This window comes from Zonotrichia albicollis, chromosome 4, assembly GCF_047830755.1.
Source record: "Zonotrichia albicollis isolate bZonAlb1 chromosome 4, bZonAlb1.hap1, whole genome shotgun sequence".
Lineage (NCBI taxonomy): Eukaryota > Metazoa > Chordata > Aves > Passeriformes > Passerellidae > Zonotrichia > Zonotrichia albicollis.
In genome coordinates this window covers 32,573,030-32,599,623 of record NC_133822.1, presented here as the reverse complement: position 1 = coordinate 32,599,623, position 26,594 = coordinate 32,573,030, and the positions used below count along the sequence as shown (strand labels likewise).

The window sequence follows — 26,594 nt, the reverse complement described above, 5'->3', positions numbered from 1 at the left end:
GGGCCTGTAAACCCTGTCACTTGAATCACTTGATGTCAGGTGAAGAAGGCTAGGATGAAACTGTGACTACATTTCCATACTCATGTCTTGTGTGGTCAGCTTCCTTGGATGACTTCTCCCTCAAGCAACTCTTTGTCAGGTTTAAGACATGTTTGCCAAAGCAGACCTGTGTGTCTGAAGAACTGCAGAGTTGAGGATGTCCCAAGGACTGCTGTGTCCAACCCAGCATTACATGGAAATATCAGAGTATGAAACAATGTAAAAGTAGCACCCTAAGTTTCTGACCTCCATAACCTGACCAAGGAAAATGGTCATGTTGTGATCATCCCAGAATTTTCCTCTAGGCTAAAGAAATATTCATGCAGGAAGAGCTATCTCATTGCAGGTGCTGGCCTGAGCCCTGGGCTACTGTGCAGAGTTGTGTCCCCTTAGCTTTAGATTATTATGATGCCTATATTCCAGATAATCACTGAGTAAGGACAATTCATGTTCCAGAAACTGCATTAATGAGTGACCTGCACCTAATTCAGAAACTTTAGTGTGATCACTTTTTCTTCTTTTAAGTAAACTCAAGGTCCTTAACTTGAGTGTGTGTGTGTGGCTACAATGCAGTCATCTAAACTTGCATGAGGTGCACAACTAATTTGTGTTGATTTTAATCAGTTAGGTGTTGAAGCTCTTTGCTAGAGCTGCAGTTTAGCCCTGTATCTGACCTGAGTGTCCTTCAGGTGACTGATAAGATGACAGGGATGAAGATGATAGAGAATTCAGATCCAAGCAGGCATGAGGAACGGTCTTGTGGAAGACCCATAAGAGTACAGATACAGTATATACAGTGCAGACACTAGTGGAAACAGGATTGGATCCTGAATAAGCAGGGGAGAGAAAAGCACCATATGTTGGAAGGGGATGAGTATTATGTAAATAACAGGGATAGTGACATTTTGTAAATGGGCAGGCCGATCTCATTATTTATCTACAATTAAACTAAACTGTAGGGTCATATCATCCTATTAGACCGAGCAGATTAAACTCAGGCTATCTCTTTTTGTTATTGTTTCTGGGGGTGTTTTGGAGCTTTCTTAATTTAGGTCAAAAAATGAGAGGCTTCCTCATAAGCATTTTAATTAACCAGCTCAAGAATTCTCTTGCCCCCAGAGACTTGCAGTACCAAATCCAGAGCTCAGACTGTAATATTTCAGCTCAGATTGTGTTTGTTCCCCTTTATTCAAGTCAAAAACACAGACAGCAAATCAACCCTCCTCCCCGCCCATTTGACTACTTGGAAAAAAAAAAAAGTATCTTTAAAGTTTGATTTTTGACCTAAACATGTTCTTTGCAGTACATGAAGACCAGAATGTATGAGCAAAGTCACCAAAACCTGCAGAGAAAAGCACTTTTGGCTGGCCCTTAGGCCTATGTACACTTTAGCCCCAGTGTCTTTCCTGCCCCCAGTCATCGGTGCAATAGGGTCATCCAATGTCTCATGGCTGAGTAAAATCCCAGAAAATCCTTTCACAGGGCTGCTTGGTGCACTGTCCCCCTGGGGAGAGGCTCTTGGTTGAAAGGTTGGGTTTCCACAGAGCATGCTGCTCCTCAGGGAGATGAGGAGCTCCTTTCTGGTCCTTGGTGCCTCTTGCCCTCATCCATTGGGCTGTGGCACCTCTCCTCCAGCATGGTGACCTGGCACCAGTGCCACCCATCATCCCAGCAGGTTTGTTCGAGGAGAGGAATGCACAACTCCACGGAGGACATGAAGAGAAAGGCATCCCCAAAGCCCCCCCTGCCCCGTGTCCTGCTCTATGAGGAGCTGGCACAGATACTGCTCCTTTCCAGCCTGTGGGGTAGCAGCGAGCTGTAAGGGGGCAGGACATTGAAGAGCAAGTATGGCTCTCGGAAGGGCAGCAGCTCCACATGGTGGGGAGGGAAGGAGAGCGTGCTGGGCAGCCAGGCAGTTGTCAGCTGTCCTTGCAGTGGTGAGTAGTATCCCATGGCAGGATAGGAAGCAGAGAACTTTCTTGGCATCAAGCTAGGAGCCTTTCAAGAATAAAAGCATAGTCTCAGGTGAATCAACATGGACTTCTATGTAGATGAAATTTACAATCAACCTTATTTGTTTCCCTGGTGATCAGTAATTAAGAAGAAAAATTTAGGAAAACAGACTTCCTAAATCCCACTGGTGTGTTGTCACCCAGGACACAAAGCAAAACACTCTATTTTCTAGCCATGAAAAAACTCCTATCAGGGAAAAAGCCTGTGTGGCAGCCTAAAAAATAGCAGTCCTGGACTGCTAAAGCAGAGGTCAAAGTACTGGTCAGCCTAACCAAGGCTGGATGTTGTAAAGAGATTCTGTCTCTAAGTGGACATGGCTTTGTGTCTGCAACTGTCTTAGGTCTTTCTCTCTAGGAAATTTCTGATTATAAAGACATTCTGAATCAAAGTATGATTTATAGGGAAGTAATTCAGAAGCAAAATGGGGAAGGACCCTACAAGAGACACCTCACAGAATATTTATGAAACAGGTTTAATTCTATGAAGAAATGTGTTATTTGATCAGTAGATTGATGGTGGGATTTTCTGTCATCACATTGCCAGTTTTGTCTTTTCCAGTGCTCCTTCTCTGGGATAGTCCCATGGCACTACTGGTGGAGTGATTACCTGGTGAAGGACAGCTGGCTCTCCCTCACTGGCTTTGACACAAAGTGTCCAATACTCACTGTGATATCTGACTTGGGAGCAGGAATGAAATCAACTTCTGTCAGATACTGAAGGCCACCGAAGTTGCTGAACTTTTCATGTTTCCTCCACTTTGCTCGCTGATTCTGGAACCAGATCTGGATAAAGGCAAGAAATAAAAGGTACAGAAATTAACAGAATATGAAGGAAGAACTTCTCACAGCTAACTACTTTCCCTAAACTCTGAGCATCAGAAAACACTGACGTCCAGCTCAGCAGAACCAGAGGCTGAATCTAAAGTAAACCATTGGGTTTGACAGAGCACTTTTCACACTTTACATAGCATATGGGATCTCTGGACCTTGATACCTTGTTTTCTATTGTGGCTCACAGAAGAAATAGGATCACCCTGTTCAAGGAAAGACAGTATTGCAGGTTTCCCAGGGCTCTCTGGGGAGAGCAGATCCTTCTGTGAACAAAGCTGTGCAGTGGTCAATGCACACAGCATTCTGTTTTCCCAAGGTGTGACATCTCATGACAGAGCTCTTCCATCCTGTTTCCAAGTGAATAGACTGAGAAAAGATCCACCTAGATGTTTTGCTGGGCTGCAATAAAAGTGTGTCACCAGTGGAGATGTACTAACAGGGTTCTACCTATGTTTAACTGGTAGCATTTGGAAATTCACATAAGGGACCTAAGTGAAAGACCCATGGGGATCACTCAGCAATCTGAGTATGCTGTCAGCTGTCTCATTTGCACTGGAAAGCAGACAACTAATTTTCTCTGGGGAATTCCTTTCATCTGTCAGCTGATTTGACCAGTCTGCCTTCTGGCAGAGGCATAAATGTATTTATTGTGCAGCTGCAGTTGTGCATCTTGCTGCACTGCCATGAAAAGTTGAAGCCCCCTTCAATTGTAGTTTGCAGCTTGCTAAGGGACTTGCTGTTTGAATGTAAGCAAGTGGTTCACATGAACACAAAGTGTTGGTTATTGAAGACAGGTGCTACTGGATGTAAATACATATGTATTTTAAGCCAAATAATGAGCAGCTCAGTTATTTCTGCATCTCTCACCCAAGAAGTAATGGGAATGTCAGGAGCCCTTTGCTATATTGCTGATAGCTAGAAGTATCTGGGGTTACTGAAAGGACAGTTTTGTTTATCTGGGTGTGCATGTGTCTGGAAACTGCTTAGTCTGTATGAACTTTTCCATTCCCTTTCTACCATGCAAGAGTTATATGGTGAAACAGCACCATTTAACACTCACAAAGTGATAGAAGGCAAAGGGGGCACTCCAGCCAACATTCAGTCTCTGAAGCGCTCCTTCTAAAATCTGCACATGGGATAAAGTTCTCACTTCATGGACTTACTTTATTTAACTAAAGGCAAAGATTTTAACACTTCTCAGACCAAACTGCTCTTTTTTTCCCCAACCAGCTCTCCAGCACCCTTACATCTAAAATGATTTCTCCATACCCAGCATGAGTCCTTTCAATTGTCTTTTAAACCTATTCCTCATGCTCTGTCTACATTTATCAACCAAATGCACAGAACCATAGACTACTCTTGGTTGGAATGCACCTTTTAAAGAAAATCTAGTTCAACACTTCTGCTGTGGGCAGGGGCATATTTCACTAGACCAGGTTGCTCAAAGCCCCATTCAGCCTGACTGAACACTTCCAGTCATGGGACACCCACAATTTCTCTGGGCAATCTGTTCCAGTGTCTTGCCAATCTCACCATAAAGAATTTCTTCCTCATACACAAAGTAAATCTACCTTCTTTCAGTTTAAAACTGTCACTAATAATCTCACCATAAAAAGATGAGTTTGGCAGTGTCTGTTTTCATAAACCAGTGCTGATAAGCATTAAATATGTTATCCTTTCTTTAACTCTCCATTAACAAACTATGCAGTTGTTTTCACAGTTTTTGCCAAAAACCAATGTTTGTCTGACAGGCCAGTCATTATCTGGTTGTCCTGTTTACCCTTTGAATACTGACACATTAGATTTCTTCAAGGCCCCTGGAATGGAATGTCTCTCATGCTCCAGAACTGATTAAATATCAACACTGATGACCTAAACTACATCTCAAGCAGCTTTTTCAGAACCACTGTAGGTAAGTTACTTAGATGTGTAGATTAAAAAATACCTGTCTGTAGGAGCTGCTATTCAACATTATCCTTTTAGAAAGTGCTCCCTGACATATTTCCAAGGATAGAGCAGAAATTATGACTGAACATCTCTGCCATTTATGCATTATCCTTGACAGTCCTACTGTTTCTACAAAGTAACAGATCAATAAAATTGATCACTTTGAGCTTTTTTTTTCTTCTTAATTGACTTTTATTGAGTTTTTGATCTTTAATTTTTCTGACCAAAGCTTTGGCCTGCACCCTCCTGCTTTGCTTACTTATTTTTTATAATTTCTTGTTTCTCATGTTTACTCATACAGGATTCTTAATTTTTTATGTGTTAACACATGCAGGTATACAGTCTCATCTATCCCTTTAAGATGTTTCATAGCAATCATAACTTTTTTTCTTGACTGGAGGACACAAGATTTTTTACAGTTTATGAAGGGTTTCATTTGGTTACCAAACAGTTGGTTGTTCACTTAATTTTTTGATAGTTGAGTTATATTTCTGAGGTGATTTAACTTACACAAAGCTTTGTGAAAACTATTTCAAAGTAGCAAGAGCATATGCAAATTCTCTGTATGCTGTTTGATTTGTGTGACAAATGCAGTCAATTGAAACTATAACTTGTAACTTGAACCTAAGTTACTGCTTATTTTTAGTTTTGTGGCTGATTTCCCTTTATCAGCCAGGATGAGGTCAAAGACAGAATTTCCTGTATCATGTATAACACTGTCTGAATTGGGAATTTGCCATCTGCACTTCATACATGAGGGACTTTTTATTTCTATCATTTACATCTCAGGTTGATGTTTCCTGTAATAACTAATTTTTATTTTTCCCTATACATATTATAAAAAATTTTTTTAAACAGAAAAATACCTTATTCTTTCATGTGATTCATTGTTCTGTGGAGAGCACTGACTGGCAGCTCAGCTTGTCTTTTATGCTGTTGGAAATGCATTGTTGGAGTACTGGTATTGCTGATGGGCATATCGTGGCAATGCAGGTCTAATTCTCCCTGTCACCTAACGATGAAGCAATATTATCATGGCTAGTCAATAGTCCCGGGCATGTCATAGTCAATAAACAGCTCTGTGTTGAACTTTGATTGTTAGAGAGGGATATATGCCAAGAGAAGTACACCAATGACTATAGATAGCGTTGCAGCAAGTGCAGAAACTGCCTCATGCAAAAATCATCACTACAGTGCCTGGTAGGCAACACCAAATGCCAATACAGAGTGATATGTATATTTTAATGTAGCAGATTTCCTATGCAGTAAGAATTTGGGGTCAATTTTAGCTCAGTCAGCTACATTATATTACAATTGAGGGAAACCAGATTAGTTTCTGTGCACTGAAATTATGGCCAGGGCATTTATAGCCTGTCCTATCGAAATACAGAACACTAAGAAGCACTTCCATTTTGGCAACTATTTTCATGTGTTTTGAGACTCTGTTGAAGATGAATGTGGATGACAGTTTGTATTAGATGAATATTAACCTATAAATGGTTGATAAATGATCAATAAATATTTTCATAAATGGCTGCTCTGTCGCTACGGAGTCCAACAGGTTACTCATAACCATCTCTAACTCTTATTTGCTATGCATTTAGTATGCTTAGAGCTTCTGTTAACCCTTTGATTAATTCCATGTGGTTAGTCACAGCTGGGTGAAAAATACTTCTTCCCCTATTTGTAAAGAGTTCAGTGACAGTGGCCCTGTCTGTAGGGTAAGAGAGAGGTCACATATCTCATTAGCATTGCCACCCAGGCATAAACTATTAAGAATGCCCTCCAAATAATGAATGAATTGCAGTGAATATAGCCTTTTGGAGACACACTGTACCTGAACTCTGGCTTCTGGGAGGTTTATCTTTGCTGCCAGTTGATTGCGAATATGGACATCTGGGTAGTGAGTCACTTGGAAAATTTTCTCCAGTTCCTGGAGCTGCTCAGCTGTGAATGTTGTCCGGATTCTGCGTTTCCCTTTCCTCTCAGCTGTGAAAAACAAGGAAAGATGTATTACTTCTTACAAGAAAAGGCTACAGGACCACAAGAAGATTCAGAGATGCAGCAATTTCTGTAAATTGCTCTGAAGTTGGGATGGCATCTACAACTCCTTCTAGACATGTACTTATCATAGGTGACTGGCTCCTGATATTCTCTAGCAGACAACATGAATGCACTCCTTTATCATGAAAGGAATGAGTCAAAAGTGTCCATTTGTACTGCTAATTCCTGCTAATTCCACGGATCCACTGCATGTCAACAGCTACAAATGCCTATGTATTTTAACACACTAGCCCTGAAATGAGTTTGTCACCGAAGTCCCTCAGTGTTGGACCAACCACTGACCCCTGACTGACTGACTGCTACTCTCTTCCCATACCATTCCTACAGCAGCAGGGATAGCCAGCAGTTTAACTCTGCTGTTGCAAAGAAAAGGTATTTTTCTGACTGTACCATTGTTGTGTGGGGACTTTCTAAACAAGCTTTACCTAAGGAACTTAAGAATAAGGCCTTAAAGCCCATAGAGAAGTTTAGGTGCTGTGAATTCCAATGCTCCATTGCTTCACCTGCTGTGGTGTGGTCACAAAAAGTGCTTCCCTAAACACTCCTACAGTGTTTTGAAAAGGCCCTCCTACACCAGCATATTTTATTTAGATCATGAACTCTATAAGCACTTGATGTAAGTAAGAATGAAGTCTCAGTTGATCGGAAATGATGCTGAAGGTCTTGCAAGGAAGAGGAAGAAGCAGCTGCAGAATGTGGAGTTCAGCCTCATACCAAAGCTGGAATCTTCTCTGATGCACAAATGGAGTATCTTACAGCTGACACTGAGTGACCGGCACAAAAAGCCATACCCCAAGCATTATGAACCACAGGGTTTTTTCTACTGAGCTCAGAAAGCTGCATCTGATGGGTGCATAAAAATTCTAATATTATTTTACTGACTGTGATGAGCTTGCTACTCAATGACCTGAAGTAATTCTCAATGAAATCATGTTGTTACAAAAAATTGCTTTTCAGTATGGCTGCTTTTGGTCTTCCACGGTCTGATGACAACAAACAATTCATACTATATAACTAGAGGCATACTCTTTCTAATGGGACAATCAACCACACAAGGTTAGCTTAGCCCCTCAAAGAGACTTGGTACCTTTTCCCCCTTTTGTTCAGCCATTAGCATCCTTTGGTGGGCTAACACAGTGAAAAGGTAACTAAACACCTAGGCCAATATAAAGTGGGCTCTGTGCCAACCAGAAAATGACATTTTTCATTCTGTAATCAAAATCTCATTGTGGCTCTGTTGACACAGAAAATAAGGATTAAAATATTCTGTTCATCAGCTTGGTAGGAAGGAGCCTGGACACAATACCATTGTGAATATTTCATCTTTTCTAAACCTTTTGGGGACTTTGAAAGAAAACCAGTCATGCAGGAATAACTGAGGAGTGTCATTTATCATGACTGTCAATACTACCACGTCTCAGAAACAGCCTAATAAAGCTGATGTCCAACACAGTTAAATCCGTATCATTAGACCTTCCACCAGCCTATCAAAGTACTACTCATTAAACTGCAGCACTGGCTTCAGTCTCAGAAGAAAAATGTTATTTCCACTGAATCTTGCTGGCACTATGGGGGCAGAGACTTGAAATGAGAAATATTTGTGTGCATTTATGCTGAAGGTATAAAGAGCACCTTCTCCTAAGAAGCTCTGATTACATTTACTTGAACCTTCTCAAAAGATTACTGCAAAGGGGGTTTATTGCTATATGCAAGAAAAGGGAAATATCAGTACTGACAGTAGAAATATTAGGACATTACATCCCCTGTAGATAAGACAGTTCATAATGCTGTTTGTTGTTTGGAAGATTTTCACCTCCCATTTAATATTTGGCTTACTATATTCTGTCCTGCTGGCACCTGAGAAATGTCCAGGACTAGAGAATGTGGCTTCAGAGAGACATGTGAGTTTCTGGTGTCTCATACCAGCTTCTTGGATATGAAAATGACCCTTTTAACTTGGTGATGAACAAAATCCCTATCAGTCCACTCTAAATCCTCCACAGTTTTCCTTCTGGAAAGGGGAACTGTATTATAGACAAGACTCTTATGTAAGGGGAGGATCTGCACAGTGCTGAGAAGTATCAATCTGACTGAAACCAAACTTTGCAAAGCTGAAACTCATCACATTGAACAAAATACAGTTTGTATTTTGAGACTGAAGGACAAACTTTGATTTCGACTATATATGAAATTAAACTGCTAACAAAATAGACTCCTGTGAACTAATCAAGACTTTTGCCAGCAGGGAATATAGAAAACTGTATTCTTTCAATAAGTAATCAGTCATTCTATTTCTAATTTTTAAAAAAAAACTACTAAGAAATGCAAAAAACCTGGGACTCTGTGTTAACATTTTCTCTTGCAAGATCAAACTTTCTCTGACTGTAGCTTTGATAGTTCCCTTTGCCTTGGGACCTCAGCTTAGAGATCCCATAGCAAACAACAGCATTCAGAATTACAGTCTAATAAAGAATGTGGGTGGAAGATGTAAGACTAGGAAGTGTTGGAAGTGTAACTTTGGCTTTTCAAATGTGGCTCTAGAGTCTCTGGGGAAATAAGACTCTGTCTGAGTTTCCTGAGCTATTTTTTATGTAAAAGCTGGGGATATTCAAGTGTGCTTTTATGCTCCATGAAAGTCATTTGCAGGTTAGCTAGCTGTTGAAACCAAGCCTGAAAATACGAGGCAGCTAAACGTGTCAGCATTTTCAGATGCTTAGAGATACAGCTGTCTGTACATTGCCTTACTGTTGACATTGGAAGGGCCAGATTCTCCACACTGATAAAGCAGGACAGCTCCTTTAAATTCGGTATCAGGCTCATTTGTCCTTTGCAAATTATTAGATCAGGCTTGAAGCAAGTTGGAACATATGAACTTTGGAGGAATAGAGATTCTACTTGAAGTGGAAGGATGAGATCAATGACTACAAGTTGCAGCAATGGAAATTCTGGTTACATAATAGGTAAAAATGTTTTCATAATGAGGGTAGTCTGATGTGGGGGCCAGGAGAGGCTGTGAAGTTTCAGTCCTTGCAGATATTCTGAACTTGACTGGTCAAAAGCCTAAGCCACCTGATTTAAGCTGGCCCTGCTTAGATTTGGGGTTGGACAAGATAGTCTCCAGAGGCCTCTCACAACCTATTTTGTTATGTAATCTCTCCTCCAAATAACCATATGAAGTAAAGGCCCCATCATTCCTTCCCTAAAAATTAAGGGAGCTTAGGGCATTAAGGCCTTAAACTAAGCACAGCTCGAAGCATCTGATTTGCAATTGTTTACATACACAGTTTTAGCTTACTGCAGCTTATTTCCACTGACCAGTATAACACAGTTTCAAGCAATCTGAGATATGAGCAAATCGATACTGATAACTACTTGTAAAAGTTTGTTAACATTGCAGTTTTTAAAGTAAAAGCTGCACAGCTGCAATAATGCTATACTTGGGGCAAATTTCTTCTGGACTACATTCTGTAGTAGGCAAATAGCCTGTAGTACTCCTTGCACTGCTGTTTCTCAGCTGCACATCTGAACCAGTCAGAAAAATGCTGCCTCAGGGAGATCTCTGCAACTGCACCCCCCATTAGCACTTACCCCAGTAGCAGCTAGGATTGTATCAAGCCTACTTTGGCCATACACTGGAGGGACAAGGAATTAAAAACACAGTAGAAGGGCTGGAAATCACTACTAGCACATATTTGCCTTGAAGTAGGTAATCCAGGGAGATGAAAACTGGCAGGATCACTTTATCTCACTGCAATCTTCTTTGTCATTTCTGGACAGACAGCCTCTCACAGTATGCCACAGACAGATCCAAAGATTCTGCATCTTCTTTGACAAGGAGAAAGCAGTTACATAAGCAAGCAAGTGGCTTTAGCTACATATCCTCAGAAATGTATTTTTCTCTGTGTAACAAAGTTGACTGTATCATTTTTTCTCAGAAAGAAACTCAGGTGTGTTGAAAAAGAGCCTCATTATATCTGGTTAAGTTCTGTTTCATCCTTTTTTGCCTTTTTCAGAGAAGTTCTTATCTCTCTCTCTCTTCTTTGTAATTCAGATATGTGGCTCCCCCAGCCAGTTTCCTCTCATGGCTTTTCTGAATGTTGTTTTTGTGTGGTGAGATTCTGCTCACTGCAGACAGCCCCACAGCAAAAACTTCCAGTTATTACAGGATGGCATCAGGACAAAACCTGCTTGTCTGTATAAGGGGATGTGCCCATGGCAGTCCCTCTCCTAGTTAAAGAGGTGGCTCATGGCTTTCAAAAGAGCTTGTGCTGCAATATTTAGGCATGAGTATTGTAGTGTGGCTAATCTTTATTAAAGTGACTTTTCAGCCTAAGAAGGACTGGCATAGCCAGTGAGACTGATCCTAATTGGATGGGTACAATGTGCTCCAGATAGAGCCTCCTGCTAGTGAAACAGCACATAGCAGCCAGCTGCTGCCTGTTCAGGCATTGCCAAAGTTAATTCAGAAAAGCACAACTTGAACTTCTAAAGTCTTGACCTCCTCCCTTCAGTCCAAAACTCCTTCATGTAGAGTTGCTTCTATCCTAATGAGTACTGGGCCAAATCACCTGACATCGAGACTGAAATGCAGAGATGTACAGACATCAAGGGGTGTGAGCCAAAAATATCAGGCTAGAAACCTGTTTAAGCAGGCTGTACAGTGGTGGTCAGGGGAGCTTCTTAAGTCTGCTTGTCAGAGGAGTTGGCAAGGAGTAGACAGCATGTATGAAACCATTCATGCGGGCAGTTTGTTGTGGAGGATTGTGCTCACCATCAACCTTGAGCCTCTGGTGAATTTAACCTTTCGTGTCTGCCAGAAAATTGATGACAGTGTTTATAACTGCTGCTGCCTGAAATGATGGTGTGCATAGCTCTGGCACAGCCAGTGGTCAGCACAGGATCTGAAGGATGAAGCAAACCATCAGATCTATACCTAGGCCAAAGGGCCTGAACCTTCATGTACTCCTTCAGGCCCATGTGGATTTGGGGCAGATGCATGTATAGGCTCTCCATGCAGCTAAATCTCAAGCTTGACACTTGACACATTCATTTTAGTGAATGTTCACCATAGTCAAACCTCACCTTAAAAGCAGTGGCCAGCCTAAACCAATAATGGTTCTCACCAAAGAAAGCAAGTTCCCCACCACTCTCTGGTCCAAAACCCTTGTGAGAAACCAGTCATTTGCAACAGGGAGAAACCTGAGTTTATTGCAAGTTGCACAGAGCCTGCTTTTTCTTTATTCCTGCTCTTTGTGATTATTTTTACCTGCAAACATCTAGACACCAATCAGGAATGTTTATTTACATCCCTGCCTCTACTGTTTCTCCTTTAAGCATTAAAGGCTTGCTAAAAGAGTAGGTAAAAGACCTGCCCTCCGTTTCAAAGAACAGTAATAAACAGTATCATCATATCCCAGAGCTTTAATAAAAAGTTCCAGGACAATTTTGGAGAAGCCAATAAATACTCATTAAGGCCTCTGAAATAAACTAATCATGATGTGCCATCAGCTTTACAAGTGGTCACACCATACAGATTTTACTAGAAGGAACAAATTAACCTCTGGGTCCTGTGGAATGTACTCTTTGTATCCAAAATTCCCTGGGAAGAAGGGACGGCTTGAGGAAAGCTTTGAATGTTAACATTTGCTTTAAATAAATAAAACTCCAAACCCAAAACCCATGAAGAAACAACACAAAAGGACTTTATGATAGTCCCCAGCTGCTAGCAGCTTTGCTTTATTCAGTGCTCACTTATACCAGTGAGGCTTCTATGTGAACCGAGTTTGAAGGGTGAGAGTAAAGGATTCAGGTTTTCATTTAATATCCAGGGTGTCATTATAAACAGTCAGTGTTCAAAGAGGGAGAAAACAAAGAATCAGCCTGCAACAATACCTCAAGTAAACCCACCAAAACAAGGTCAATGGTCTGGGGCATTTCCAAGTGCATATAGAGGAACACTGCACTTTAGAGACAGAGGGCTGCAGGGACTATTCACACAGATAAACAAAAGGCTGGTAAGACAGTAATGGCAGCCAAATTATATATATGGGCATTTCTTTTTTCCTCCTGCTTTTCCTTTTCATTTAGAATTGTTTCCTTTTGTTCTGCAGGACAATGAGATGCTTGTGCCCTTTCTCACAGTCCCATTGGTGTAGTCTGGGCAGCTGATATTTATCTGGATTGTGATTGCACAGTGCTTCATTGTCTCTTGGGTGTTTCAGAAGGGCATTAAGGTAAGTCAACATATTGGGGAAAAGACTGTTCCATGAGAGATAAACCATGCTGTTTCACAGAGGTACAGGGATTTGACTATATTGTCCACAAATGAATAGTACAAGTGAATTTATGACTTCAGAGAAAACATAAACATTGAGCTAAGGATGTCTGCAACTGGCACCAGTACAGAGGGAACATGACTTATACTGGACTTCCACCAGAACTGAGATTATCTCTATACTTTCTGTTGTCTTTATGAAAATTGCCACCAGAATTCATCAATATGCTTTGGGATCGCAGATGCTATCAGACAATAAAACAATTAGATTAATAAAAAGATCCCTGAGCTCACAGTCACCAATGTGCAGAAGATTTTTGCTATGGAAATATTTGGTTGATGTTGACTCATTAGGGCAGCCTCCTCTACAGCAAATAATGAAGACTTGAGCTGCCGGAAATAACATGAACCTCTGAACCACATGTGGTTCACAGCCTGAAGCCCTCAGTTTCTGGTGGAATTAGGAGCCAGCTCTGTTTATTGAAGCATGATCTATGCAGTCCTTGAATTACTGCCCAGAGAAGAAATCCCACAGGACCAGACATCCACCTGTGTCTGAAGGTGATGTTGCTACCTGGCTTCTCCAAGGCAGCAGCTGCTCCTTTGCTTGAGCAGGAGACTGGAACCATTATCTGTGTGCAATGTAGGGCAGTCATGCACTGCCTTTGGATACAGTTACAGTGCACACCTGCCCAATGTATACAATCAAACCCAGCATGTATAAAAGACTCATTGCAAAATGATATCCCAGGAGGATCCAAACTAGGCTGGGATCTTGTACTTGGCAATCTCCATGAGGAGCTGCTGCAGGCAGGCAGGTCAGGCAGGCATGGGGGTGTGTTATCCTCTCAGGCTCCAGTACTCTACTCTTCTGGACTGGCAAGCTGAGTCCCAGGGAGGTCAGGGCAGAGAGAAGTAAAGGAAAGTGGGGGCTCACGATTTGGGTGTTTACATAGACAGGTGCTGAGAGGGTGACCAACAACCACAAGAGTTTTCCCCGCTTGCTCTGGTGTTTTGAATCCCTTGGCAGTGATGGTGGTTGCACATGGCAAAGGGGATGCAATGACTCATCTCACAGAAGCTGGCCCAAACAGAGTCTGTACCTGCAGCTTCAAAGTAAGGCCTTCTTTCAAATGATCTCCTTCTAAAGCAGATGTTATCAAAGCTGTTTTTCCTTCTGAAATGGGCTTTATCAATGCTGCTTTACAAGAATCCAGGTTTTCTGAAAAGGCTCTGCTGAGCTTTCCATGCAGAAGGCCACAGGTGAAGGCATACAGCATTCTGAATGAAGGTACCCAAATTCAAATAGGGGTTTAGCAAAACTAAATGCCAGTGTCAGCATGTCTCTAGCATATGAGGCCTCTTCTTTTTTTGCTTACAGGGCAGCCTCTAAGTTCAAAGTACAAGAGCCATTGCTTCCTGCAGTGGTTTGTGATAAGGACATAAATCTATTTAGCTTAAATGACACTGCATTTCTAAACCGCTTAGTGGCAGAAGCCATTTTGTGGGGAAAATAAAAATTTTAGGGAATTTTAGGGAATTACAGAGTTTCATGGAAATATGCTCCAAATCCCATACTCAGGGTCACAGTCGGGGTGCTCTTGTTATCTCAGACCACATGCCCATGAAGGAGGCTGTTGTTGAAGCCTCCTCACCTTTCTCCTCCCATACAAAATAGCACCAAAGCCCAGCTCTCCTGCCTCCAAGGTGATTGCATAGCACGCCTGATTTCTTCTATTCCCTGACAACTAAACAGATGTGTGTGTCTAGACAGACCCAGGGCCCTTCCTCACAAACCATCAATAGATGTGTGCTAACAGAGAGAGGGGAAGGAATGCCCCATGAAGGGTTTCTGATGTCTTTCCACATCAGAAAGGTCTCCTGCTGCTAAGGTTGGTGATGTTCCTCTGAGTGCTTACAGCCTTTGGTGTGGGTGTGAGGGAGGTCCTGGGGACACCTCCATGGATACACTATGGGCATTTGGGACTGCCAAGGTGCGTTGTCAGAGGACCCGTAACTGACCTGTAGCTGCCATGCCAAAAGCAGGTCTGAAGCCCTCCACAGCTGACAGGTGCATAAACAGAAGTTAATTTGCTATCAGCTGGACTACAGACTGCTTCCAGGGATGCTGCAGTCTACCCTTCCTGCAGGTGTTGTTGCTGACTTTGTCTGAGAAAGGTGATACCTGCCACAGCCAGAGGCAGGAGAAAAAGAACCACCAGCTCTTCCCTGTAATGTCAAGTGGAAGAAGGAGGCTGAAACTTGAGATACAGGGAAGTATTTTAAACCCAGGCCTCCAGCTCTCTGCTAGGAACGATGTAGTGTATGAACAGGATCCGAAACATCATTGTTTGCACACTACAGGGAAAACGTCAATCCTGTGCTTTAGGATTCTCCCTCCTTCTCCAGCCAGCTTCTATCAAAGGCTCAGCAACTGCAGGAACTAGTAGCCTAGGAAAAGACAGATCATTAAACCTCTGCTTGGCTTCAAAACCTCACTGTGACCAGGGAACAGAGGGATTTTGTTTAAAATGCCTTTAAAATACAGGCTGCCATTGAAGGGGGCTGCTCACGTTGGCTCTGTTTTGTGCAGATAATTGCATGCTACCTCCCCTGCTTTACTGATGAGGCTGGCTAAGTGCCAAGTCAGGATAGCCACCTTCCAGCTATGTGTGATCCTCCTGGCAGGAGACTCCCTTATATAGAGAATATGCGAATATTCTACTTTTATATTCAGAGGCAACTCTGAGAGCCAGATGCATACAGCCCTGGCTCTTCTGTGAGGAGGCCACATGATTCAGCCCTGCTGTCATGAGCAGTGTGCAGCTTACAGGGCAGAGGAAAGCTAAAATTTCCAGTTATCTTAGAAGGCTTCTCCCTGCATCAAGACTGATGGCTGTCTCGTGCAGGAGAAGGAGGAGGTGACAGCAGCTTGTCACAAGACTCATGTATACCTTGGCAGCAGCGGCAGAAACAAGGATTTTCTTTCAAATGTATTTCACAGAAAGCGTTCCTTCTCCTGCCAGCTTGCAGAGTATGGAGCAAGGATGATGTGTGAATCTCAGAAAAGCCAGCTGAGTAACCCCATATCTGCCATCTTCAATGGACTTAAATGAAATGCCTTCTTTTCCCTGGAGTAAATAATAAGAGACTATGCTAAAACATCTTTCTGCTGCTGCTGCAAACCTGTTTTCTGGAGTATAGTATGAATGTCTGCATTTACTTTTCCTCAAACACACAGAACATAGAGAAATTTCTGTCACATGCTGCCAATTTTGCTGTCTGCTAGGAACTAGTCTTGTTCAGGTACCACCTATCCTGCTTAGCCTAAAGTCCCTGTGCAACATATTGGACAAGGATATTGGTATTGTACAGTGCTTTGGCTAGGAGATAGACCACTATTTACCAATGTTCACAACTAATTAAATTTGCAGGTTCACCAGCATGGCCAGCATTGACAATTGTGCCTGACCATCCAGCCAGACCTACTGCCTGTCGCCAGTTTGCCTGTGTGCATGCTGCTGACCTCTTCATCACCTCTACAGTGGGTCCAAGGTGTACAGAACACAGTGAGCTGACTCAGCTTATTCACCAGCCTCTCTCCCCACGTTGTGCAATGCACATTTTCAGGAAATGGGCGTTCCACAACCCTGGCAGTGAGGCTCAGAACGTGGCAACTCCTCACACCCCAAGCAGGAGGGCAACAAACACCCAAAACAGTCCCTACCACTAACATTGGTAGAGCTGGTAGGATTGACCTGGAACTTTGGCTTAAATAGTGGCTTTTGATGGCAAGAATGAAGAACTGTCTCTGTGACTCATCCAAGAGCTATGACCAACTCCTGTGACTCAGCCAATGGAAACACTCGTGCTGGCTGTTGCTTAGTATCACCATATACATAACTGTAAGATAACAGCTGTGTTTTGGGGCATTGAAGGGGAAAGTCTGGATACAGAGGCACTCACCATGAAGGGGATGGTCCACTGGGAAACCACATAGCTGATCTTCCTCATGTTTTCTTTTGCCTTCCAGACGTTCACATCCTGTGTCCTCACCCAGGAAGGACACTGGGTTGGCAGTAGGTCTTCTCTTGCAGTGAGTTGCCTGCACCCTCCTTGCTTTGGCCATGGGTGTAGCACACATGGTGGGAAGAAGGATTTTGGCTGAAGGTAAGTCACAGTCAGACTGACTCTGGCTGCTGGAATCTGTGAAGGACACAGCACAAGACAGCTTTGAATAAAGCAGCCACCACCATTCAGCACACCTTCCAGTTTATGTGAAAAAAGTGGTCTGGATATTGTGCCATTCAAACCTGGTCATACTTAAAATGGCCCTAATCCTTCTGTGCTGTACTTCAATGCCAAGATTACCCCATGTTGCAGACACAGGACCTTGGTGAATTTGACCCCCAAATCTTCCCTGTTTTCTGCTTCCTTCCACCTTAAAACTTTCAATGGTCCTTATAAAGAGATATTTTAAAAAGGACTGTAAAAAATAAGGAGACATAACCAAAAGATTGAGAAATCCAAGCTTCCCTGTCAGTATCCAAATTAGTGGCTGCCTTTTTGGAAGAACTTGGAAGCAAAGTGGATATTGAGCTGCTCTGAAAATCTGTCAACAAGATTGCCATGGAATTTGCTGGATGCCAAATGCTTTTAAAAGTCTGGTCCTTTCTTAAATGTCCCTGTAGGTATATCTACCTTATAGGAAAATGAATAGGCTAAAAGTCAGTGTCTTCCCTAATTCAGGTCCCTATGTCCTTGATTCTCCATCTGGGCTGCCTGCTCCTCTGATTTAGGCGTTGGACAATTCTAAAGGCAGCCTTTGCCCAGGCTGTCAACATTTCCCCTCTGCCTTTGTGACAAGTAATGCTGGTGATATCTAGAAAGGTACTGACAGCCAGCTCATCTTTGTGAAATCACCTGCACGCTCTTGTTGACAGGACAAACAGGAGAAGTGTGTGTTGGCCTATTTTCACTAAGTACAGCTGTAACATTAACTTAGATTTGAGCATGGACGTTATAAACAAACTGCAGTAACCTCAGCAGCAACCAGTGATGTCATGTGCTAGGACACCTGACCCCAACTGCTGAGGAAACTGGCCCCAGAATCCACAATCTTTCTTCAGCCATGGTGTTGCCTTAATACCTCAACTGTGTACTAGGGGCACCACAAAGATCTTCCAGATGACTTCTCTGCCCTCATGAATGTAGTATGAGTTCTTATTCCTGCTTATGAATGTAAGCAGACCTTGCAAAGCCATGCACTGAAACACAACATGCTGGGAAGCCTCGAGGTTTACAGCAGTGGGCTGTCTGTGGCTGTCAGCATCCCGAGAGAGTTACACCAAATACCCCACTCTCCACCTCCCTTTTCTGTATTACAGCCTTGCCATAAACCCTGGTGCTGAATGTTTCATGTGCTGCCTTTGGTAGCTGCAATCATGGCTCAGTTCTCTTCAGAGACAAGACATCTGTGTCTGTGCTGCTTTAATGCCAAACCCGGAATTTGCTCTAGTTCTCCTCCCCACCTGTATTCTTTGCTTGGAAATCCAGAGTAAAAAGCAACACATAAGCATAATGTACCCATTGTAGAATTTAGGTTTCATGGTTTGAATGGCCTGGGAACAAATATGATAGTACAGGTTTGTCTGCTATTATTGCTGAAGAACGTTAAAATCCTAATGCAATAATGGACTGCACTCCTGAGCAGTCTCCCACATCTGGGCTCTGAAATTTGCTGCACCTCTGGGTGGTCCTCTCTCCCTTCTCATATCTAAATGGCAGCAGGTGTGAACCACTACAGGCTGTACTTGAAGAGACTCCACTTTTTAATATACATTTTATGTGTGTGTATATATATTATTTTTTGTTGTCATGTCTGGCAAAATATCTAAGTTTTTAGACTTGTTAGAGATTTATTTTCTCAAACAAACAAGTTCTATTTGAAAGCAGCATTGGAGCAATGATAATTACAACATCTGGAGACAAAGTATCTAATTCGGATTCTGCCCTCACTAAGAACTCACATAATAGGAGTTTTATAGACGGTTGACATTTACATGAAGAAAACGAAGTTATAAGAGGTCCAAAAATTAGCCAAAGCCTAATTTCAATAAAGAATAATTGTTCAAATGTTATCTAAAATATCACCAATCTGAGTAACCTTCTTAACAAAATTACATGTGTACAGTCATGTGGACCTTAAAAACCTGGTCCACCTCTGCATTTGACGCACATTGTGCAAAACGGAACTAATTTTATTCCTTTAGTATCGACTAACTTTGAGTTTTCTGGAGAGAAAACAGGTGAGGTTTTGAATAGTATTTGTGGGATAAAGGAGAAGGATAGACCTGGGAATAGTCACTAGCATGAGGCAGGGGTTAAACAACAGATGATCAGACAATATCAGTACTGGCATAGGTTCCTAGCCCAGGACTTCTATCTTAGTCTCCCAACCCTAAATTAAGGACTAGTTGCACTCCTTTGCTAGATATGATGCTGTGAAAATTCATATGTTACAAAAGTGATAATACTTATATGCTACAGTAATGAAAAATGTGAGGGTACCTAAGCAAGGTGCTCTTATGGGGAGTGATTAAAGCTTTTAAAGAATGACATTAGCATTTCCTAACTTATAGAAGACTTTTCACAGGTCTTTATTCTTAATTTACAACTTTCCTCCCCAGTATTTTTCCTGAGATGTTCACACACCCCAGTGATGAGCACAAGTTATGTATGAGCATGGACAAAGCAATTACCGACTGAGGCAGAAAGAAGAGGGAGGAAATGGAAGACAGTCCTAGGCAGACTGGAAAATGTCAATGTCTCTGTGAACTGGTGAAAAGGAGTGGGAGGATCTGTTGTTTGAGATCAAAGAAGTATGAACCTCAAAGTATGAGCCTCTGAATTAATCAAGGAGTTTTTCAGGAGGATAAGATTGAAGGCAGAGTTTAATAATACTGAGTTTACAGCACACAGCTGAGAGTTAGGAGCCCCAATCCTGTTTGCATTGCAACCTTCTCTGGTGTTTGTTGTTCTGACCAAGTAAAAAGCCTGCCTAAAGTGGTTGCACTTAGGGTCAGCTTGAATTTTTTTTGGTACACATTCATGTGATTCCAGCAAGAGCTCTGAAAAGCAGCTATAAACTGACATGGGGCAAAACTTCCTCCAGAGAATGTACTTTTCTTTTTTTTTTTCCCCCAGAGAAGGCAATGACATTTCAGCCCAGCACAACATGAGATACTTGTTACTGTCATGCACAGAAATTACTTTGACTTGTTCCTCAAAATGGTCTTTTTTCTTGACTTTCAGTTGCATAGGAAAGGATGGAAAATTTCAGGCAAGGTAGCAGGGTTTCACTTTGAAAGCAAGGGTTATTTCAGATGATCTAAGTTCCAGTTAAGCCTTGTTGTGCAATCACTGGAGACAGACCTGAGGAGGCACAAGGTTTATGATTTTAGGGTCTTACTAATGCTGTGAATAGGGAAGAGTCTAAATGGAAGCATATTTGTATTGTGGGGTTTTTTTCTATTTCCTCTACATATTTTTCTTTCTTTCCCATTTTTTTGCTTTCCAGGTTTATTGGTTTTCCTTGCAATAGGTGGGATGAATTGGTCTTATTGGCCAGATGGTATCTGTTCAGTTAGATTCCTCCAGTTTGTTTCCTCTTTAGTAATAAAGATGGGTGGAGTGTTGCTAAAGGTGAATAATCACCATATTGACGTTTGTGTGTGAAGTGGTGGTTGTATTCCTATTAATTTGCATATCCTTAACATGATGGAGCATAACACAGGCAGAATGACGAAATTACCATATCTTTTATTGCATTCACTATTAATTTCCCAGGTGTAACACACTCATCCCAAGTTTTCCCTGACTTGATAAAGGATCTCCTGTTGGTGAAACCTCACTGGCAGAAAACAGGGGAGTAATGAACAACCAATTCAGATGTAATTTCAAGTACATTAAAATCAGGTTCCCAGGAATTTCAGAACAATCTTTTTTTCTGAAATAGGTCTGATATTCTTCTGTGTTTTAAATGAAAGAGTTGGCACAAGGGAGGAGATCAGCACTCACTGGGTGTTTATTGTGTTCCTTGCAAAGGCCATGGTTACTGTTTCTAAGCATTGTGACAAAAGGTTGAGAGGAAAAGCACAGACTGCATACTAAAATGGCTTCTTGTCCATTATTTTTTTTTAATTTGGTAAGACTCTTTCAATTATTTCAACATCTTCAATAACTGCAGCTCCAGGTCCTCTAGCTGTTGTGTTTGTGCAGTGAACTCTGCTATGACTAACACTGCAACTGGAAAGCCAAATGCTTCAGAGAACACTGCACACTCCTTATTCCAATTCCCACTGGAATTACACTCACAAAAACATATGAACTTAGGAGTCAGGCCTAGAGATCTTCCCATACCACTCTGTGAGAGGCTTGCACTGTACATCACAATGTCCTTTTTGTCAGAGACTCAGAATAATTTGTTAGAAGCAACTTCTAGAAGTCATCTGATCCAGCACCCATGAGTTTTCTTGGCAATCTTGGTTTGCACCCCTCATTTAGAATCATAGGTTGGAAAAGACCTTTAAAATAACTGAGTCCAAACATTAAACCACCAAGTCCAACCATTTCTGACATTCTCCATCTTCTGCTCCCCTGGTCCTACCCATCTCCTCAGCTGATAACTACATTTAGACTCCAGGACAAGTATGATCTTGGTACTGAGACTGTCTACATGAGATGGTAATTTCTGGCCTCAGTATTTACCTTACAGTAGCCTATGTGGTGTCATATGGATCTTCCTGTCCCACAAATGAATCATAGCTCTGGTCAGAAAAATACCATAGAGGATTGTGGGGAATGTTCTTGAAAACCTTAGTAAGATATAACCAACCCCTGACCTGTAGTACTTCCTTCTTTGCTGCTGCTGAACTGTTATGAGAAAGCAGCTGGATTTGTGTCCCATCCTGGAATTTCCAGCAAGTTCCCTAGCTCATTTCAGTTCCCTGACCTTGGCCAGCACTGAGCCATACCAGATGTGGCTGATTATTTACACAATTTCCTTAATGACAGTGTTATATAGCATGAAGTTGAACGACTTAGATGGAATACAACAATTATCCCAAGATGTACAGCACAGGGTATTGCACTTCTGAAATAAATATAATTTATCTGAATAAATCACAGTTCTGCTCAGAAAGCAAAGGGTAATCAATTTAGGTGCCACATTTTTAGGTAAGAAACAAATAGTGAAAAGGTTTTGTTTTTTTTTTTTTTTTTTTTTTTTTAATTCCTTGATCAATTGCAAAAACAAAGTACAAAAACATTTTGGAAGATTTCTACAGCTTTCCTGTTCTCCCACTTCCAGCAACAATTAAATGAATCTTCACATATATATACTGTTTTCATTAGTTAATATTCTACCTTCCCTTAAGTTTATGAACCCAGCCTTGCTTTCCAGCAGGGGAGAGAAGAGTGACTAGTTTCTCCTGCTACAGCCAGAGTCTCTCTCTGGTGTGAAGGCGGTGAAGAAAAGCCAAAGGCAAGGCCTGATGGTTCTGCCTGCATTGCTTTCAAGATGGAAAACTGACTGAATGCTCAGGTGGAGCAACGTGGGCTGAGGCTGCACTGGCAGGGCAGTAGTGCAGGAGCCCACCACGTCCTGCATGCAGACTTGTCAGACCCTCGAACTTGCAGTGGCCAAGGCACACTTAGCTGAGACACAGCGAAACTGGGCTTCAACATATTGATTGTGAAAAAGGCTTAATACAAAAAGGTCCTGTCAGTGTTCCCCGAGAACACTCTCATGCTGTTGAAATGCAGTTCTGTGGCCCACGCTGTGAACAAGCACTGACTGAATTTTCAGTGGTGTTATTTGTCTCATTTTGGATCCAGCGGCACAAAGTGACTGCCACGGGCCCTCAGGAGAGGACTTTCAGCTCACAAAACCACACTGCCACCACTCACTGCAGCATTTCTCCCCCTTCACATGGGCCCTACTCCACCAGCAGCAGCCTCAGCCACGTCCATTTCCACCTCTACAAACTACCAAGTTCTTGCATCTTTCAGGACTGGTTGTCCAGTTCCAGCTGGCAAAAGCAGCTCAAGGAAACCTCCAAATGCTCCAGTCCTCCAATAGTACCAGTGTTAAAAACAGGCAAGCAACATTTGCCAAAGCCTTCAGCAACCTCATTTTGTCTTTGGAACAGCTTTTTCTTTGAGCAGATGACCTGGAGAGGTCCCCCCAAACCCCAGTTATCCCATGGTTCTAGGAAAAAGCAGCAAAATGCCATCTCTCTTTCCCAAACACAAGTTTCCATGGGAAGCTACAGCTACCGGCACAAAGGCAGCAGTGGTACATTCAGCCCCAGGGCTGTGAGGTGAGCCACACAGTAAGGAGATGAGTTATCCAGTGTCACAGATGAACAAAAAGAAGCCGAAATCTTGTCCAAAGCATGACTAAGAGTCAGTGTTAGGGTGCCTGAGTCCAACCTCAGTAACTCAAGTTACAGTAGTGAGTAGTTCCCCTCACCCTCAGGTCTTGTTGGCTTTCTATGTGAATAGGCAATGGTTTCTTGGACTGATGGGCTTTTGGAGAAAGACTCTCTCCCTTACTAAAGGGTGGCTCATCCAGTGTCCTGGGAAATGGGATCCTGATCCATGAAAATATCACTCTATATTACGAAAAGTAAAGTGTAGCATTAAACGTTATTGAAAGAAGTTGAGTGACAGGTGAGTAAAAATTTTGTGCCAAAAATACAGGTCATTTTTTGTTTAAGTAGATCTCCTTGTATCTATTTTTTATGGAAAACGCAGATTGAAAAAGATTTAAAAATATTTAATCCAGAAAATGTTGGATGTTGTTCTTTGTTTAACAAAAGAAGAGGACAATTTCTGTGGGGGCAAAAGTTCACTCAAGGCCAGAGTAACTAAACTGTGAAAACTGAAGTCAAAAAGTCTAATGCACTTGCTGGTTTGCTAAGATCAAAGTCAGGCAACTTTTCTACTAGCTGTTTTTACTTAGTTCATGAAAGAAGCTAGTGTCCACGATGACAAAAAGAAATTCTTAAACATATATGCTCTTTTCTTATTCCAGCAATTGGGTTCTAACACTCCGGTAGCTGCCATTACCCTTACAGATAATTTCTCCTGCTTGAGGGTGAGTGGTCAAATTTATCAGAAAAGAATGCTGATATAAGATTTGGCTGTAATTCCAGACAATAGTCAATTCCTGGTATAAGTAAAACTCAAAAAATTTTGTTAAGTTGCAGCAGTCTTAGGCTCACTTCCTGAGTCTGAATACCTGTCCTTACGGCACACATTTGTCTTTTTTCCCCCTACTAGATAATAAGAGTATGTTTTTTAAAAGGAAAGCTGCTGTATTTTTTACAATAAGCACTCCTCACTGAAAAGAGCAGCCTGAAATAACTTTTCAGGCTGCATACTCACCTCTCCAATGACATTGAGGCTTTACAATGTACCAAACCCCAGAGTCCAATCTGCTGCGAGGTCGAAAGCAAATTATTTTTAAAATATTATTTCTGCGTATATAATGAACGATTTGTACCTGATAAGGGAAATCCCAAATTCCCATAAAAGTTAAAGAATTAAAATTCTAGATGACTGAACCTGATGGCCTTCGGGACCAAAAAGCAAGAAACATCTTCATTCTGTTTTATGACTGGTACATACCGAAGGCCACTGGCGACCCTGCTTTTAGGGACGGAGGTCTCTCAGCGTAGCTGCTTCTGTTCCTGGCGTCACTGCTCGGCACAGTGCTGGCAGAAGGTTTCTTTAGTATTTCCTCAATGGAAAAGGACAGGCCGGGCTTCCTCTGTCCAGCAGCCACCCGCGGGTCCGTCATGTTCCCGGCCCGGCGGCCGCGGCCCGCAGAGCGCTGCCGTGCTGCCCGGGCTGGCGGAGCAGGCCGCGGGCCGCGCGGCGGGGATGGAGCCCGGCCCTCCGCACCCATGCCCGGGTCACCCCGAGGCGCGGGGAGGAGAAAGAGGCCACCCGCGTCTCAGCGCACACACCTGCTCCTCACCGCCGAGCGCCCTGGCACCAGCACCTGCGGTGCTACGGGTGAAGTGGGGGTTGAAAGTCTTACCGACCCCACCCACTGCTGAACATTCCCCCTGCTCCGTGTTTACGGAGCTCTGAACACTCCATGGCCGTTCCAGGAGGAGGTGTGCTCCTTGCAGAACCAGGAGAAAAATGCCCTGGGAAGGGTTGCCTCTTGTTGGTAAATGCTGTTTGTGGGGTAGTTATCTTCCTTTTCTGCTTTCAGGCTGAAACCTGCAAAAAGTCCACTGGATTTGTACCATCATGGAGTTAAGAAAATAATTGGCAGGACAAATGCTTGACCCTCGCGCCATTTACTAGCAAGAGAGACAACCTGTAAACTTCTCTCGCATACAAGGAGGTGTCACATATGAAAAGCTTCCTCACCAGCAGTTCCCAGGTTTTCTTTCAGCCATCCCTCCTAGCCATCAGCTTTGGTTCAGATTCTCTTTTCTTCTATTGTGAAAACCCTTTGAACTTTCCAAGCAGGTGCTTTTCAACATCATCCCATCTTATCAGTCACAAGAGAAAAAGAGATGGTCCTTGCAACACGTGTAGGAACAGGAATTAGTGCCTTCTACCCCCCACCTATACTTGTAAAGAGAAGACATTATTTTCTTTCCATCCTGAGCTATGAGGCAAGCTAGCTTGATAATCATCCTACCAGTTGCTTAAGCCTCCCAATTAGCCATCGAGCACAGCGGGAGATTTCCCGGTTAATGAGGGTGAATACCTGTGATTCCTCTCCTGAGCCACTTCTATCTTCTTGTTAATTTTTATTTTGGGAAGAATGTGGTTAGATACACTCCTGTTCCTTCTCTCTCCCTTCCCCCAGGGGCATTTCTTGCCTTCTTCTGGGATTGCCCCTCACCTTTTAAATTGCTATGGTCGTTTCTCCCTTTCCTGCTGGTTCTTCTCTGTGCCTTCCTTATCAGGCTCTTATAATTGTATTGGCAGTCCCTGCCTTATTTGTCCAGCGAACTGACAATTCTTGAGCTGATATCCCATCGTATGACCTTTTCATGGAGTGGAGACCAGAATTACTGTGTAACCAGGGGGCAATAAACCACACCTGATAAGATGAAAGGCTTTCGGCTTTTTCCAGATTCTAGGTACTGGAAAAACAGTGGGGGCTGATGAGGAAAAGAACAATGGAAGAGGTTCAAAATGATGCAGTTGTGATGAAGAATATTTAATGATCTGATTTTATGAACCAAACTTCTCCCCAGGCCAGTGATAGACCAGTGAGTGTCTTTCACACTGACAACACACGTGCCCTAGAGTGGGAAGTGTTTTCATTTGTTCCCTTCGCATCCCTCTGCTGTTTCTATAAAGAAGGATCTTGTGTCTTCCTGGTTGTGTGA

General features: G+C 42.5%; 1 protein-coding gene across 1 annotated transcript in view; it reads right to left on the bottom strand.

Annotated features, from left to right (window-relative positions):
* Positions 1-1,293: 1,293 nt before the first annotated feature.
* The window catches only part of ISX (intestine specific homeobox), a 92,225-nt gene continuing 66,924 nt past the window's right edge, over positions 1,294-26,594 (bottom strand). Inside the window, exons 3-6 of the mRNA XM_074539312.1 lie at positions 17,134-17,373; positions 6,667-6,818; positions 2,718-2,834; positions 1,294-2,037 (exon numbers count right to left, since the gene is read on the bottom strand). Of these exons, the coding sequence (XP_074395413.1) occupies positions 1,801-2,037; positions 2,718-2,834; positions 6,667-6,818; positions 17,134-17,311 (684 nt within the window). The 5' untranslated portion in view covers positions 17,312-17,373 and the 3' untranslated portion in view covers positions 1,294-1,800. The remainder of the gene's footprint in view (positions 2,038-2,717; positions 2,835-6,666; positions 6,819-17,133; positions 17,374-26,594) is intronic.